Below are 15,929 nucleotides of genomic sequence, written 5' to 3' on the forward strand. Positions count from 1 at the left end.
TTTCAGAGAGAGGCCCATGCTATATATGGCCGTCATGGTGGTAGCATGCCAGCAAGACGTGAACGCTCAGCAACAGCTTGCTCAAAGTTGGCGAGAGGAACTTGGCCGTAGGATATGGGCACAAGGAGAGAAGAACCTCCATCTCCTCCAGGGAGTTTTGGTATACCTGGCTTGGTATGGCCTCATCTTCAAAGCATTAAATTCCAACTGACATCATGGTAGGCACCATGTTCATCTACAGCTCGGTTCCCAACTCAACAACCTCATGCACACGGCCATGTCATTGGCTGAAGAGCTTGGAATCAGCAGGGAGAAATCCTTGAATACCAAGACCTCTCCAGGAGGGTTGAATGATTATTTCACCACCAATCAAGGAACTCGGGAAAAGACTAACGAAGAACGACGATGCTATCTTGGCTTGTTTTGGATAAACTCGGTGTTAGTGAAATGCAATCATCATCGGAACCAGGCACTAATATTAACCCTAGGTTGAGGATTTGCGTACAGGACACTTGTGCTATGCCAGGAGGCCAGTCTATCGAAGATGCCCTCTTAGCGCTGCAGCAAGCGGCAGAGCTCCCTTGCGACGAATATCTCGTCCAGCTTGTCCGAGTACAACAAGTTGCCAATACTATCGATAAAATGCTTTATCAAGATCTGAGTGCAACAGAAGCCGTCCTTCCTAGAGCTGTACTTATGGCTGTTTCACATCTTGAAAAGGAAGTAGAGGCAGTTCAGACCTCCCTCCCGCAAGGACTTTCTCAACAAGGTAAGGACAGCCATGCTTTCTCAGGGCAATTCTGACTCACTAGGGACAGAGTTGTTGTTCATGTCTTGCCATGTGTTACAAATCTTCCTGTACAAAGTGGGCATGGATGACCGTCTACTGCAGAGCCTAGACACAGCGGGTTCTTCCGCTTATTCTCTACGGATCTCTCACCTCCTCGCTTCTTGCTTGAACGCAGTAAAAGCCGAAACGTCATCCGTTCTGTCCTTGGCAAACCCGGTCATTCTATCAATGCCATACCCATACTGGATCCAATTAGGCCATGCTATCTTGATATTTTCACGCCTATTGGTCACACATCACAACTTCTGGGATCTAGGACTTCTCACCAGCACCCAAGATTTCGCAGATACTCTCGAGGCGTTATCGCAAAAAATTGAAGCAGCCATGAACGAAGGCATCAATTCCTCCCCGCCTCGGTTCCTACCAACTGTGTTCACCAAACTGCGCGAAAGATTTATGAATATTTGCAAAAGGGTCGAAGAAAACTCAAGAGCAAACACACAAAACAATCTTGGCAGTACAGAAACATCAGCCTCTAACATATTTGAGCCCGGAAACATGGTCATAGATGAGCAGACGGAGGCTTTGCTGTTTAGCTTTTTCACAGATGGGCTCATGTAGACACTGCTTTAAAGATGCTTTTGTGTTAAACATTACTAATAAAGCCAGTAATGAAACTTTGAAGAATAAAACCAGAATATTAACTCTCGTCAAGCCCTCAATCTCACGATTAATACGCGCAAAGAATCAAGGCATAAGCCACTGATGGCCCTCTATTTAATAAATCCCACAAGGCCGTCCTAAAACCAAAGTAGACTTCGCCCATTCATCCAACGCCTAACCACTGGTCTCCCTCCTCAGTTCGTCCTGCTTAAGGGGCGACGCTGGGCCTCGTCAAAGTGAACTTTTCTTTGCGGCCATGTTCTATGGGGGCCACAAGTCACTGCCCAGACAGAATCGGCGCTGCGCATGGGGACTGGAATACCCGGAGGAGACACCAAGATATGGCTGCTCTCGGGGGGACTTCTCCAAGACTTGCCGCATTTGCCGCGCAGGTAGTACTGCGCCTGGAATGCCGCCTCCTCGTCGTGGTAGGGGCATTGGCTGTTGTAGTCGTCCGGGCGTGTCCAGTGCTTGGTGGGCCGTGAGGCACCTTGTTCTATAAATATTGGCACAATTGCTGCGCGAGGTGTCTGCTGCTGCGGCTGTGGTTGGGTGGCTGGGATCCTCGTTGGTCTCGGTTGACTGGATGGATTGACATTTGGCTGGGTCCATGTCTTTTGCTTCTTACTGCCGAAGAGCGCAGAGAAAAGGCCACACATTTTGATTGTTGTGAAGTGTGAAGCCGTACAAAACGGTGGTTGGTGGTTCGTCGGTAGACAATTAAGCGGTGGATGAATTCAAGAGGAGAAGTAAGACCGTGTTGGACCGAGTCAAAGAGCAGAGTAGAAAGAATGGGTAAAGTTTGCTGTGAGATCGTGTCTGAGTAAGAGATCAAGTAGTGATGTGGGCTGACTGAAGTTGTGATGAAGAAGAAGATGGAAATGGGAAACCAGGCAAGTCAACAGAGCCAGCAGAGGTTTTGATTATATAACTGAGTCTCACAAGGTTCACACCTCAACGTGATTGTTGGCAAACAAATCGTCGATGAAAGTCAGAAGACGTCTGCAGCTAGAAATTAACTTTCGGGGGTCAACAACGTCTTGCGTACATGCGCTGACTTTGAAGCACAACCTCACAATACTCAAAGTTAAAGATGCGAGGTCTAACCTACTTCTGCCGAAACTTTTAGAGTAACCTTGAAGATGAGCGCAGACAATGTTTAAGTCAAGTGTGTACAAACCGTTTACGTCGCGGTTATGACGTTAACTCCTGTGGAGGTTGTGACGTTCTGTCTCTTATTAATACCATGTATCAAACAAAGACTCAATGACCCGGGAGCAACTTTGAGTGGCTCGGGCACCCTTTCATAGTCGGCCACTCACATTCTTAAACTTTCAAGTCCGTATTCGGATGAGTAGTGATTTCTTACCGGCATACATGTGTTTTCGTGAGCAACAAATGCCCATCTCGGCCCACATTCAACCTCTAGCCCCCCGTCCACTTTGCTCAGCACAAGCCGTGCCAATACTCCGCGTCTCTACAACCAACTGTTAATAATTGTTCTCTCAAGTAGTAAGAGAGGTATCTGAGTTAAGCGCCTAGGCTTTTTAAACCTTTTCTGCCGGACGGGATGTCTGGATAACCGCCCTTGATTCTATATCTCAACTATCCATGTTCCTTCTCAAGCGATTTCATTTCGCCCTTCTCTCCTTAAACTCTTTAACGAAATCTCTAACCCTCGGTCCAATCCTATCAGGTTGGTTATCCCCCATTTCTTCATCATTGCCTTCCTCCAACGAGACCAGCGCGTCCGCGTATGGCTCCCACCCTTGACTGTTCCCAAAGTCAATCGCCACTGCTGGTCTCCCACTCTGAGGCTGAAGGACAGATCTCTTGTACTCCTCTGTCTGCAGCTGAAAGAGTTTGAGGCAGGGACATGACACTATCCTAGTTTTCAGACAGTAGTTCCTTAGGAGAAAATCACGGGTGCCCATGGCGTAGTGGATTCCAACACCCGCGGTTATAAGGGTCAAATCAAAGTACCCATCGTGATAGTTAGAGAATACATAACCTCCGTGGGTCACGCCTAGACGAGACGAGTGGCCAGAAAAGCTTGTGGCACCGTTCTTCGGTAGGGAAATCGTTGTCGGTAACTCGGTCGATCTGATGGACACGAGAAAGGCGCCTGCAACCTCTTCGGCGTCACAGGGGCGGATGTGTAAGGCTTCGTATGTTGCTCCGCCTGGCGCGGAGCGCTTGCTTGGTCGTTGTGACGGCCTTCCTCTTCTGAGCGGGCTCTGTCTTGTTCTCCGAGAACGGAGTTCAGCGGACCAAGGCGATAGTGGTGGAGTTAAAGGGCCCGCAGTGGCATTGGGATAATGTTGGTGTCCGGTTGGCTTAACAAGATTCTTGCCGGCAACGTTATCCCAAAATTCCTTAGCAAGCGCTGGGTACAGCTCTCGATATGCTCCGACTTTTGCCAGCCAATCAGCCTCATAGACTTCGCTCCTCTTACAGACATCTTGGAAAAAGTCGTACTGTTCGAGAAGGAGGTGAAATGGAGTGCTGTCGTTGGGAGGGAAGGGCAGCTTGTGTGACGTCGAGCCATCTGGAGGTTGGATACTGACAACGGTTGGCACATCGCTTCTTCTTGAGGTTCCAAGAGCCATGCAAAGGGCTGTCTTTGGGAGTTAGAAAGTGATTTGGATCAATGCGGGAGAGCCAATGCTTGAACTCACCAAGGATAGTGAGGTTGTTGTCATTCACCACTTCAATTACGTTCCAGCCGTGCTTCTTGAACTTGGAAAGGTCAAGATTAGGGCTCATAGCGCCACCGATGCCATCGTGGATAACGCAGAGGTTCTTTAGCTTCCAGCAGCCAGCGAGGGCGACTTTCTCAAGAACACTGCCTTGCTGAAACTTGGCATCGTCAATGACACACCAGATCATGTTATCTAAGAGATTCAAGCCCGGCTTGTTATAGAGCATTGCCAAGTTTTTCATTGCAATTGCGAGGCCAATGGCATTCGAGATTGACGGGCCTGAATGGCAGGTAGGATTTGGTGTTCGGGAAAGGATGTTGGAAAATCTGATCGGGTCAACGGCGACACCCTTTGCTGCAATTAGATGCACGAATATATCTTGCCATTTGCTGGTATAACCTATTGACAAACGGGAGAGTTAGTAAATATTGGCCAAGTGGGTGGTACCAAGAACGAGACGTACGCCCTGATGTGACTAAACGATCACGGTTGAAGTAACGACCGTCGCCCTGTCCATATCTCATCACGTACTTGAAGAGGGCAATTCCGATAGAGGCCTTGAGCCTGGCAGATCTACATGGGTGTTTAGATAAATGATATGTAGTCAACTACTTCCTGGTGTGACTTACTCATAGTCTTCTTCGTCTGACTTGGAGATATGACTCGTAAGCAGCTTCGAGACTCTGTCGAGCATCCAAGGGTCATGAGAGCAGTTTCCACTGGTCCGGGAGATGTCTGAGGCTCCGGTGGCATCATGATGCATCAAAAAGTTCATGGTGGGCGAGCAAGTGGACTGGGTAGGCAGTGGTGAAGAGTGGACTGATCAATGCTGTGGGTCTGTTGCTTCATCTATCTATTAATTGTACACTCTATTGTGTCTCCTGTTCATTAAATTGGTTGTGTTTACCGCCTTACCAGGTCCATCACTTGTCACTTTTGAGTTTCAAGTCAATGATTCCTTCCATTGTACTCTGACCTTTGTTGATTCTAAGGACATACCTACCGAGAATCAGGGGGTGGGCCTCGCTTCGAGGTAGGCTCGCAACGAGGTCGGGGGGTAGCTCCGCTCGGATGAGTGTTGATGACCGATGCCGAGGGCTGTGAGAAAGGTATCCTTCGGAGGCCAAATCTAGCTCGTTCGTTACAGTAGACAAAGGGAATTGGCAGTAATGTATCTCACCTGTTCAGACGGCTCGCTTAATGCATATTCAACCAAGTGCCAGTTCTCACTCCAAAAATGCCTCGTCAATGGCTTTCTTTGGCGGGAAAATGGCAGAGGTTTGGCTGGGAGCCAAGAGACATTGACTTTGTGGATGAATATCCCATACTGACGCGCATGCCGAGTGATAATATTGTTATAATCTATGCCTCTATTCTACGCCTTCCCACTACTTCCGCAGATATCCATCCATCGCTCAACCTCGGCCTGAAGCGCGTCCATACCACCATCCATAAGCTGCATCAGTGGATCCTGAGCATGTTCTCTGACATAGACATTCCAACTATCCAGAATGAGCTTATTGATGTTCAGCTTGACCGCCCCGTGCTGAATACAGCGCTGCATAATCTCGGGCGCAAAGTCGTTTGTGCCGTGGAGCGCCATCACCACTCTGCCATTTATCTGACTGTTGACCCTGGACAGTCGGTCAAAGTCGAGTTGGGGCCCAGCTGGACCATAGTCGCCGTGGATGTTTCCTATGCTCGGTGCAAGAAGGTCAATCTCAGCAGCGAGAAAGTCCTCGACCTCCTCCGGCGTAGTAAAGAGTGCTGGCACCAAATTAGTCATCAGTTTCAAGCTTCTTCCTTCAATTGTAACCTCGATATCGCCTTACCTTCTAGAGATCCCGTGTCTGCAATGCCCTCTTCTCCTCCATTAATGCGCCCGCTCTCAGCCTCGACGGCAATGCCACGGTCATGACAAACCCTCGTCAAGACTTTTGTCTTTTCCAAGTTCTCATGATGATCATAATGACTCATGTCCACCATAATAGAGTCAAATGACAAGGCTGCAGCAATCGCTCGGATTTGAGCTTCATCTTGTGCATGGTCCAGATGCAACGAAAGCGGAACACTTGCTGACTTGACCGCTGCCGCTGCTGCCCATGCTAGAGTCGGCAACTGGCTGACGGTTGAGGGGAAGAGTTGAAGGATGAGAGGTGACCTCTTGGCCTCGGCAGCGCGGACAAGCGCTGTCAGGTGCTCGATATTGTAACTATACAAGACACATTTTGAGTGAGAACATTGCATACCCAAGTTCAATAGAGCAGTACCCACCAAATTATGGCCAAGACTCCATACTTGCCTTCAGTCGCTGAGCGGAGGATTTGCAGGGTACGGTTCTGCTTCTGAATATCCAGCCAGGATTCCATTTTGCGGTCAGATTTTCCTTAATCACGGATGAATGGAAGAGAGATTGACTCTCCAGTTACTCTCTGATATAATACTGACAAGGATCAAACATCTATGGCTTCCATACTTCTCGACCTCGCTTAGTGGTAAGTCGAGGTGGGGCTGTCCTCGAGACGAAGCCATCGTGGCCTCGAAGCGAGGGCGACCGAAGCGAAGTACACAACCTCTCACACCAATTAAGCCATTTGGTCTACTCAGACATGCTACGCGGCAATTATTCCCACTAGAATCGAGCCCAGGCTCGTCTCGAAATTGGGAAGTCCCAGTCATCAACAGATTGAACGACTACAACTCGTCTTGGACAAACAATGAATGTGATGCAATGTCCCAGTATATCTAAGGGCAGACAACTCACGATTAATTCCCAGCTTTCACTTCACAAGCATATCTCAATTACCAACAACTAGGACTATACACTCATCGCTGCATCATGGCTCCTACACTGGAACTTTACGAGAGGGCTGCTGTTGACAAGATCCCCACCAAGTCACTCCCCACCAAAGGCGCCAGTATTGTTGGCCTTAAGCTCGAGAGTCCAGAAAAACATGACAGAGTGTTGAAGGTGTTCAGAGCATTCATCGCAGACCTCTGCCAGCAGTTCAATGGTGGACACCCTGGGTAAGAGAGCTTTCTAGTATCACTCTGTTCACAACACTGACTTGCTTGGCTTCTTCAGGTCCGCCATGGGCATGGCAGCGATTGGCATCGCCCTCTACAAGTACGTCATGAGGTACTCCCCCAACAACTGCGGGTACTTTAACCGTGACCGCTTCGTCCTATCTAACGGTATGTTATCTCGCCAACCTCATCAGGAGACGCGCTGACCAATCAAGGACATGCCTGTCTGTGGCAATATCTATTCATGCACCTTGTCGGTGTCAAGAGCATGACACTCGAGCAGCTCAAATCATATCACTCAACAAAGACTGATTCGCTCTGCCCCGGTCATCCCGAAATCGAGAATGAAGGTGTGGAAGTCACCACTGGTCCCCTCGGACAAGGAGTCGCCAACGCCGTCGGCCTCGCTATGGCTACCAAGAACCTGGCTGCCACATACAACAAGCCAGGATACGAGCTGGTGAATAACATGACGTGGTGTATGATTGGAGACGCCTGCCTTCAGGAGGGTGTTGGTCTCGAAGCAGTCTCTCTCGCCGGTCATTGGAGGCTCAATAACCTCTGTATTATTTACGACAACAACTCTATCACTTGTGATGGCACGGCGGACGTTGCCAATACTGAAGATATAAATGCCAAGATGAGGGCTACTGGGTGGAATGTGCTGGATGTGCTTGGCGGAGACTGGGATGTTGCTGGTACGTTCCAAACCGACCTTGACGAATGACCTCTAACCCATAATTAGCCATCGTCAACTCCCTCGTCGCGGCTAGGTCAAGCGATAAGCCCACCTTTATCAACATTCGCACAACTATCGGCTTCGGGTCTTCCAAGGCCGGCAACGCAAAGACACACGGAGCCGCTCTCGGGGTTGACGACGTGGCCAGCATCAAGAAGTCATTCGGCCTCGATCCAAAAGAGCATTTCCACATCCCGCAAGACGTCTACGACTTTTTCGCAGATGTTTGTACCCGTGGCGAAGCCTACGAGGCCGAGTGGCAGGAGACCCTGCAGAGGTACAAGAAAGAGGATCCTGTGTTGGGGACAGAGTTCGGTCTCCGTGTCGCCGGAAAGATGCCCGACGACTGGACAAAGTGCATCCCGGAAAAGTTGGAGCTTCCTACGGAGCCCACGGCATCGCGAAAGTCTGCGGGCATTGTGACCAATATCCTTGGCGAGAGGATCAAGTCCTTCTTGGTTGGCACCGCGGATCTTACCCCTTCGTGCAATGTGGCCTTTAACAACAAGGTCGACTTCCAATCTGTGAGTTCAGGAGAACTATAATACTGGTAGCAACTACTAACGCATGAGCAGCCTGATCTCAGAACCGCTTGCGGATTGAACGGAAACTATAGTGGCCGCTACATCCACTACGGCATCCGCGAGCACGCCATGTGTGGCATCTCCAACGGCCTCGCCGCGTTCAACAAGGGCACCTTCATCCCTATGACGAGCTCTTTCTTCATGTTCTATCTCTACGCCGCCCCGGCTGTCCGAATGGCAGCCCTCCAGGGACTCCAGCAGATCCACATCGCCACCCATGACAGTATCGGCACCGGCGAGGATGGACCAACGCATCAGCCGATAGCCCTTCCAGCTCTCTACCGAGCCATGCCGAACACTCTGTACATCCGCCCATGTGATTCGGAGGAGGTGGCGGGTGCTTTTGTGGCCGCTATCCAGGCCACTGAAACACCAACCATCATCTCTCTGTCTCGGCAGAACCTGACACAGTTCCCACAGCACTCATCACGTGAGGGTGTGAGCCTGGGCGCATACGTCTTTGTTGAGGCCGACGGAGATGACTTCGACGTGACCCTAATCGGAGTTGGTTCCGAGATGGGCCTGACGATGCAAGCCAAGGATGTGCTTCTCAACGAGCACGGCATCAAGTCAAGAGTAGTCTCATTCCCCTGTCCCAGACTCTTTGAGCAGCAATCCCGACAGTACAAGCAATCGGTCCTGAAGCCTCGCTCCGGAAAGCCGACCGTCGTCATCGAAGCATATGCTGCGAACGGATGGGAGCGGTATGCCGATGCGTCGATATCTATGAGGCGATTCGGAAAGAGTCTTCCATCAAAGGCGGCATACGAATATTTCGGATTCAAGCCTTATAATGTTGCGACAAAGATCAAGGATCTGGTGGAGGAGGTCAAGAGAGATGGTATCGAGATACTAAGGGGCGATTTCAGGGATCTCAATGGAAGCTTGGGCGTTGGTTTTGAGCATTAGGAAAGCTGGTCCATATTGTTTGTTATTGTATTTCAATATTCCAAATGTGTCACTCAACTCGATGCAAAATTCTCAATGTGCATCAAATCATTCATTTTGACTCTTGCAATAGTAGAACTCGGACTGGTCACTTGCTGATATTCCCAACTTGAGAGACGCCTCGGATATCGACTTCCTTTCGTGGATCATCTCCACGGGGAACAAGCAGCTAAACTGATCTTAGTTCGGTGGAGAAATGCGGGGTAATTCAACATTGGACGGCTCGTTTAACCTCATGTCAATAAATGGAGCTGGTGCCCTCGAGACGAGACCCAGACCGTTTGCCATCCGTCATCAATGGACGCCCACAATACCCCCAGACGATCTCGCCGAAACAGACCGTCTCGAGCTCGTGGCTTGAGGACTTCGACAGGCTGGTAGGTACTCGCACATTTAGCCTCGGCTGGTTGACGTCGGCGTTGTTCCTACTGACGCCGTCCTATAGTCTCACTTGCAGAAAGAGACGCGTCAAGTGTGATGAAGGCAAGCCCAGATGTGTCCAGTGCTCCAAATCAGATCGGGATTGTCGCTATGCCCAGCCGAGCGACTCAGGCCAAGCGGACCAGGATGTCTCCGAGGCAGCCGGGTTGCGCGACGATATAGTACATGAAGCATCTTGCAGCGGGAACAGTCCGAGCGCCACTCAAGGTACAGAAGATGCTGAGAATCGGCCCAGTATCGAGAAAGGCTACCAGGATACCTTCGCCGGGGTTCCCACTGAGGCCTCCGTGACATTCCGGCTCCATAACTCCATCGACATACCCCAAGATAATCATCCAGAGACGAGTAGTGGTGATGGAGATCTACCAAACATAGACTTTGCGTTTGCTGCCTCTCCATTAGCCAGGAGCCAGGTCTCACTGCTCAACATCTCGCCGTTTGAATGGTACGATCTACTAGCGCAGGATGCCATCTCCCAGATTCAGCGATGGAACGATACCTCAAATGGTGAACCACGATGGAACTTTGACGAGCGCACGTTATCTCGCCGGCAGTCACCAGCCCCAATATCTACGGACGCCGACTCTCATGCCCATCATCGTCACGATGATATTCTCGGGGCTTCTTTGGTCGATCATGGCCTGGCGGACAAACCATGGAATACGGCCACGAGCATAGAGCTATCGTCAGAAGACCTCGGTTTCTTTCGCTATTACACTGAGATCGTTGGGCCGATCCTCGATCTATTTGACCAAGGGCGTCACTTCACTAATATAGTGCCTCATCTCGCGCTGCGCAATTCGGGACTGTTGAAGGCCATACTTGCGGTTGCGGCCAAGCACATGTCTCTTGGCCTCAAAACCAGGCATCCGCATAATGATGGCGGAAACTCGGGCGAGGACAGCTCTTCATCACCAGAAGCAATAAACGGTGGCCAATCACAGGATCGCGGCCAGACTCCAGCGCATATGGCCACCCAATACTACTACGAGACCCTCCAGTATCTCTCACAGACCCTACTCTATCCCTCTTATGCCAAATCTCATGAGATCTTAGCCACAGCTATCATGATTAGCACGTACGAGATGTTTGACGCTGACGGAACCTCAACAAGCGGCAACTGGGAACGCCACTTGCGAGGCGCATTCTGGATACAGCGCTCCCAGGATAACGACGGCGAGTCCATTGACGGATTGAGACGGGCCGTGTGGTGGGCGTGGCTTAGGCAAGACATATGGGCCGCATTCCGGGCAGGGAGGCCAACTCTCACGATATGGAGACCCTGGAAGAGACTCGAGGATCTTGATTCTGATGAGCTCGCCACGAGAATGGTCTACATCTGTGCCAAGTGCGTCGAGTTTGCTGCTCTGGACAAGACTGCGCCTGACCAAGATATACGACAAAGGATTGAACATGGCAACAGACTTCTTCAAGCGCTAGAAGACTGGCATCGTGTCCTTCCTAGCTCATACAAACCAGTCACAGTCGCAACAAAACCCAATCAAACATCCTCAACACCCAAATCTCAGACAAAGTTCCAGCCTATATGGTTTCATCCGCCCAACCACGCCGGCGCGATGCAAATGTACCATTTTGCCAAAGCTGTTGTTCTGCTGAACCAGCCCACGACTGGCGGCCTCAACGCATACCGTCAGCGTCAGAAGTGTCTCAACGAAAGCCTTCACATGGTCTGCGGCATTGCCAACGCTTGTCGAGAGGGGGAACCTGCTATGGCGTTTGTCAATGTCCAGGCCATATTTGCTGGTAAGCGACGACTCCTCTTGATGAATAGTTCCTGTACTAACAGGCCAAGTCGGTCAGTGCGTCCAGATGCCAGAGAAGCAGGCCGAACTACTCGATACGTTGGACAGAATGTTGGAGATTAGCAAGTTTCCCGCTTCAGGGCTTGTGGAGGAGCTAAAGAGCGTTTGGCAGGAATAAAATTCTACGCTACGATTGGTAATAAGTTAATATGAAACTTTGCTTATCCAGTCTGGTATCATGACGTGAGTGCATTCGATGATTTATAGAATGCTGCTCAATCAAGTCCTTCGAGTTCAGGGACAAACAATGAGTGATTCTTCTCGATTAACTCGCAATTTCCTTCTATCTTATACTTCTATTGCCTGTTTCTAACCCTTCACCAAGCCCCTACAATGCCGGCAACAGGGATATCAATACCGGTTGTATAAGAAGCCCCATCAGAGAGCAAGTAGACATACGCACCCCCCAGTTCCTTCGGATCAGCCAATCTAGGCATGCCGCCATAGTACTGCATCTTGAGGCCCCAATCCGGCGTCTGGTCCACGAAGTATGTCATGGCAGTCTTGACGAAGCCAGGCGAGATCGAGTTGACGCGGATCCCGTGCTTGGCCCACTCCATGGCTAGTGTGTGCGTCATGTTTCGCACGGCACCCTTGGTAGCTCCGTAGGGGGCTGAGGGTGCTGCGCGGTTTGGGCGGTACGAGGTCATCGACGCCGTGAAGACGATTGAACCCTTGATTCCGAGCTCGATAAACCGCCGTGCGACAGTTGTAGCGCAAAAGTAGGCTCCGAACACATTGAGGTTGAACAGCTTGTCTAGCTGGGCGCGATCAAAGTCGAGCGCTGGCTGATGCTTTGTCATTCCGGCGTTGGCGACAAGGCCGTGGATGGCACCTCGCTTGGATATGATGGCATCAATAGCCGAGGTGATGCTCTCTTCGGAGGTGACATCGCAGTTGATATAGCTAAGGCGCTTCGGGTTGGCGGTCTGCACAGCGAGGAACTCGTCGCCGGGCTCGAAAAGGTCGAGGCTGAAGACGGCGGCGGCTTCGTTCGCTAGACAGACCTCTGCGATGCCCAGGCCGATGCCCCTGTTGGCGCCTGTGATGGCAATGACCTTGTCCTTCAGTGTGATTCTCCAGTCATGGTCAGGGCCTGGCTGGGTATTGAGAAACGTCGAAGAGGTCTCGGTGGCGGCGTCTGGTGTTGGTGCTGCTGCTGCTGAGGGGGCGTTACCGTTGGTAGGGACGGCAGTGGGGGTATCGAGTGCGCTGGGAGACATTGTAGACTTTGTTTGTGTGTGATTTGTCCTGGAGTGCTTGACTTGAACCTGGGGTCTTGTGTGTCACCAGTTGTAGGATGGTGTTTAATGATTGAGGGAACAAGACTGGATGCCCCCCGTCTCATTCTTATGCCCAGAATAGAATAGCACCTTTGCCACAAAAACAATAAATCGATCGATCATCTCGGTGGAGAGAGTATTATTCGCTCAGCTCATATCCAAGGTCATCGAAGCGAGGTCGAGTCATCGAGACGAGACAGCGTTACATGGTCTTGGCGTGTATGCCCCTCGTAACGAGACCATCATGCTCGTTTCGAGGTCACCCTCGCTTTGGCGCCACCCTCGCATCCACGGCGGGCGTCCCCGATTGTACCAGCTTTACCGTTAGTTCATGTCAACGTTAGACTACCCCATACCCCATGGGGAATTAGTTACCCGTCCCCGCATTGTTGTTGATTCTACTCAACTGCAACGTCCGTCGCTCCGGTCAGAAAAAACTTGGTTCTGCGTGCGTGGGATGATCTATAAGTCTGTCAGATGCCACGACGACTCTCATCGCGTTCCAATGAGATCAAATACATGCTTGATACTCACAATATCGACAACCATTTGATTGCGCCGTCTCAATTCTCACAACTCTTTCAACCCTTCACGTATCATGGCGGCCGATAGAACCAGCACCGAGGCCGTCGACCAGAAGGACTATCTCGAAAGTCCCGGTCAAGTCGCTGAACATGTCGAAGTCACTCAAGACATTAGCTGGACTGCGGAGGAGGAGAAGAAGCTCGTCCGCAAGATCGACCTGTTTCTCTTGCCCAATATTTGGCTCATGTACCTGCTGTCTTATATGGATCGAACCAAGTGAGTTTCCCAGAGGTTTAAGTAAAGCAAAGTGCTCTAACCTTGTGGCAGCATCGGAAACGCAAAGATCGCTGGCATGGCTGATGACCTGGAACTCACCTCGTCTCAGTATAGCATCATTCTGGTTGTCTTCTTCGGTAAGTTCCTCGCGTATTGATCACACGACCAATTAGCTAACACGGCACATACAGTTGGCTATGTTGTCTTCGAACCGCCGTCCAACATGATCCTGGTCCGAACCCGCCCTTCGCTATACCTCCCCGCCATCATGGTTGTCTGGGGCGTCCTGACATGCATCATGTCTGTCGTTCAGAGCTATCGTCATCTGATAATTCTCCGAGTCTTTGTCGGTGTCATGGAATCAGGCTTCGCCCCCGGTATCCTCCTCATCTTCTCATCTTGGTACAAGCGAGGTGAACAGTCAAAGCGATTCGCCGTCTTCATGTCCGCCGCTATTCTATCTGGTGCTTTCGGCGGTCTCCTCGCAGGTGCCATCACCGGTGGTCTTGAGGGTGCTCATGGAATTCGAGGATGGCGCTGGCTTTTCATCGTCGAGGGCGTTGCCACTATTGGTTGGGCCATTGTTGCCGCGTTTCTGCTTCTTGACTTTCCAGCCAACACCAAGCACCTGACGGACCGTGAGAGAGCCATCGCCATTGCAAGACTGCAGGAGGATAGCGTTACTGTGAGGGGCGAGGGCGAGAAAGTTGGCAAGATGCAATCGTTTATGCTCGCTCTGCGAGACTGGAGGACTTGGGGTTTCATCTTTGGCTACATGGTACGTCCCTGCAGTAAGGACGTCTTTGCTATTGGCACCTACTAACTCTACTTAGGTCATTGTTGGTTCCTCGACTTTGTCCTACTTCTACCCGACTCTAGTTCACGGCCTTGGCTACACCAGCACTGTTCAAGCACAGTACATGACGGTAAGACGACATTCATGGTCTGGGTTGCAGATAACTAATCAGCTTGAACTAGGTTCCCATTTACGCCGTAGCATTCGTCTGCACCGCCGTGAGCGGCTACTTTGCCGACAAGATCTCAAACTACCGAGGTCTCGTCATCGCTGGCTGGCTTAGCTTCTCAATGATAGCATCCATCGCAGTCTGTGTTGTCTACGACTTCACCGCCCGGTATGCTCTATTGGTTCTCATGGCTGCAGGCCTCTGGGCGTCCAATGCCATCTCCCTAAGCTTCGCGTCCTCGACATTCGGTTCAATGGACGCCGAGGTTCGAGCTGTTGCCCTGGCGCTCATGAACGCTCTGGGAAATCTCGCGCAGATTTACGGCGCGTACCTGTTTCCCTCTGACGATGCACCCAAGTATCTCATGGGCTTTGGAGTTATTTCTGGCATGTTGGGGTTTGGTGTTTGCGTCTACATTGTCATGCATGTTCTTGTCCGACGGTGGAAGCCATAGGCATGAAGTTCTGTCCAACCTGATTTAAACGAAGCTGGTGTTTGGGTTGTTATTCCTGTTGGGCGATTGAAGCAGTTAGTTCGGCCAAGTTTTCGTGGAAAGACGAGAATAGACTCATCTATGAACCGAGATTGAGGCAGTGAGGGCAGGGGCGAGCATGGCAAGAGCGTGATCTGCTTAACTGGGCTTTATACGGTCTGGAGAAATACCAACCATGGCATAGGGTAAGAGGTCGTGATTCGTCTGTGCTTGGACTTGTCAGGGTCGTCATCCGAATTAGGAACTAGCCAAATCAAGGGGATCTAGGCTGCCACTTGCAGGGTTATGAGACAAGGGGTGGTCTCAGCCCTGATCCTTCTCCCTTGGCAGTTCGCTCACATCAGAAACTTGACAACTGGACCATTGGTTGAACTGCTGTTTGGCAGGAACGATTCATTAAGTCGTTTATATCCAAATGCGAAGAGTTGCTAATTACAGACAGCTTTTGTGCCTGGTTCAGGCTTGATGTGAACATTCGGCAAAGCTGTTCCCTGCGTTGGTGAGTTGGCAGAGTATCATTGCAACCCCTAATCCTTGCAGGCGCCAGCCCCTTGTATAAAAAGAATCTCCACTCGTCATTACTAAGGTATTTTAACGTCATATCCCACGGATCATCTCCACGGAAGCCTGTTTGCGTGGTGTTCGAAGATCACCGCCCTCCAGCCAAGGC

General features: G+C 50.7%; 6 protein-coding genes across 6 annotated transcripts; 3 read left to right on the forward strand and 3 right to left on the reverse strand.

Annotated features, from left to right (window-relative positions):
- Window positions 1-3,084: 3,084 nt before the first annotated feature.
- Window positions 3,085-4,930, reverse strand: NCS57_01204400 (TRANSKETOLASE-1 domain-containing protein; the record flags this gene model as incomplete). Its single annotated transcript, XM_053061727.1, has 4 exons — window positions 3,085-4,070; window positions 4,132-4,554; window positions 4,619-4,728; window positions 4,785-4,930. 4 exons carry the CDS (start codon window positions 4,928-4,930, stop codon window positions 3,085-3,087), a joined length of 1,665 nt encoding a protein of 554 aa, XP_052908255.1.
- Window positions 4,931-5,530: 600 nt separating this feature from the next.
- Window positions 5,531-6,524, reverse strand: NCS57_01204500 (Fructose-bisphosphate aldolase; the record flags this gene model as incomplete). The annotated part of the gene is made up of 3 exons (XM_053061728.1): window positions 5,531-5,922; window positions 5,988-6,367; window positions 6,430-6,524. 3 exons carry the CDS (start codon window positions 6,522-6,524, stop codon window positions 5,531-5,533), a joined length of 867 nt encoding a protein of 288 aa, XP_052908256.1.
- A 470-nt stretch (window positions 6,525-6,994) lies between these two features.
- On the forward strand, window positions 6,995-9,414 carry NCS57_01204600 (Transketolase; the record flags this gene model as incomplete). The annotated part of the gene is made up of 5 exons (XM_053061729.1): window positions 6,995-7,182; window positions 7,241-7,350; window positions 7,398-7,880; window positions 7,928-8,445; window positions 8,497-9,414. The coding sequence occupies 5 exons, from the start codon at window positions 6,995-6,997 to the stop codon at window positions 9,412-9,414; spliced, it is 2,217 nt and encodes a 738-aa protein (XP_052908257.1).
- A 336-nt stretch (window positions 9,415-9,750) lies between these two features.
- Window positions 9,751-11,835, forward strand: NCS57_01204700 (Zn(2)-C6 fungal-type domain-containing protein; the record flags this gene model as incomplete). Its single annotated transcript, XM_053061730.1, has 3 exons — window positions 9,751-9,830; window positions 9,899-11,658; window positions 11,708-11,835. 3 exons carry the CDS (start codon window positions 9,751-9,753, stop codon window positions 11,833-11,835), a joined length of 1,968 nt encoding a protein of 655 aa, XP_052908258.1.
- A 199-nt stretch (window positions 11,836-12,034) lies between these two features.
- Window positions 12,035-12,940, reverse strand: NCS57_01204800 (uncharacterized protein; the record flags this gene model as incomplete). The annotated part of the gene is made up of 1 exon (XM_053061731.1): window positions 12,035-12,940. One exon carries the CDS (start codon window positions 12,938-12,940, stop codon window positions 12,035-12,037), a length of 906 nt encoding a protein of 301 aa, XP_052908259.1.
- A 658-nt stretch (window positions 12,941-13,598) lies between these two features.
- NCS57_01204900 (MFS domain-containing protein) lies at window positions 13,599-15,220 on the forward strand (the record flags this gene model as incomplete). Its single annotated transcript, XM_053061732.1, has 5 exons — window positions 13,599-13,801; window positions 13,853-13,938; window positions 13,993-14,579; window positions 14,635-14,727; window positions 14,780-15,220. The coding sequence occupies 5 exons, from the start codon at window positions 13,599-13,601 to the stop codon at window positions 15,218-15,220; spliced, it is 1,410 nt and encodes a 469-aa protein (XP_052908260.1).
- Window positions 15,221-15,929: the final 709 nt, after the last annotated feature.

The sequence above is a fragment of the Fusarium keratoplasticum genome, chromosome 10, assembly GCF_025433545.1.
Source record: "Fusarium keratoplasticum isolate Fu6.1 chromosome 10, whole genome shotgun sequence".
NCBI lineage: Eukaryota > Fungi > Ascomycota > Sordariomycetes > Hypocreales > Nectriaceae > Fusarium > Fusarium keratoplasticum.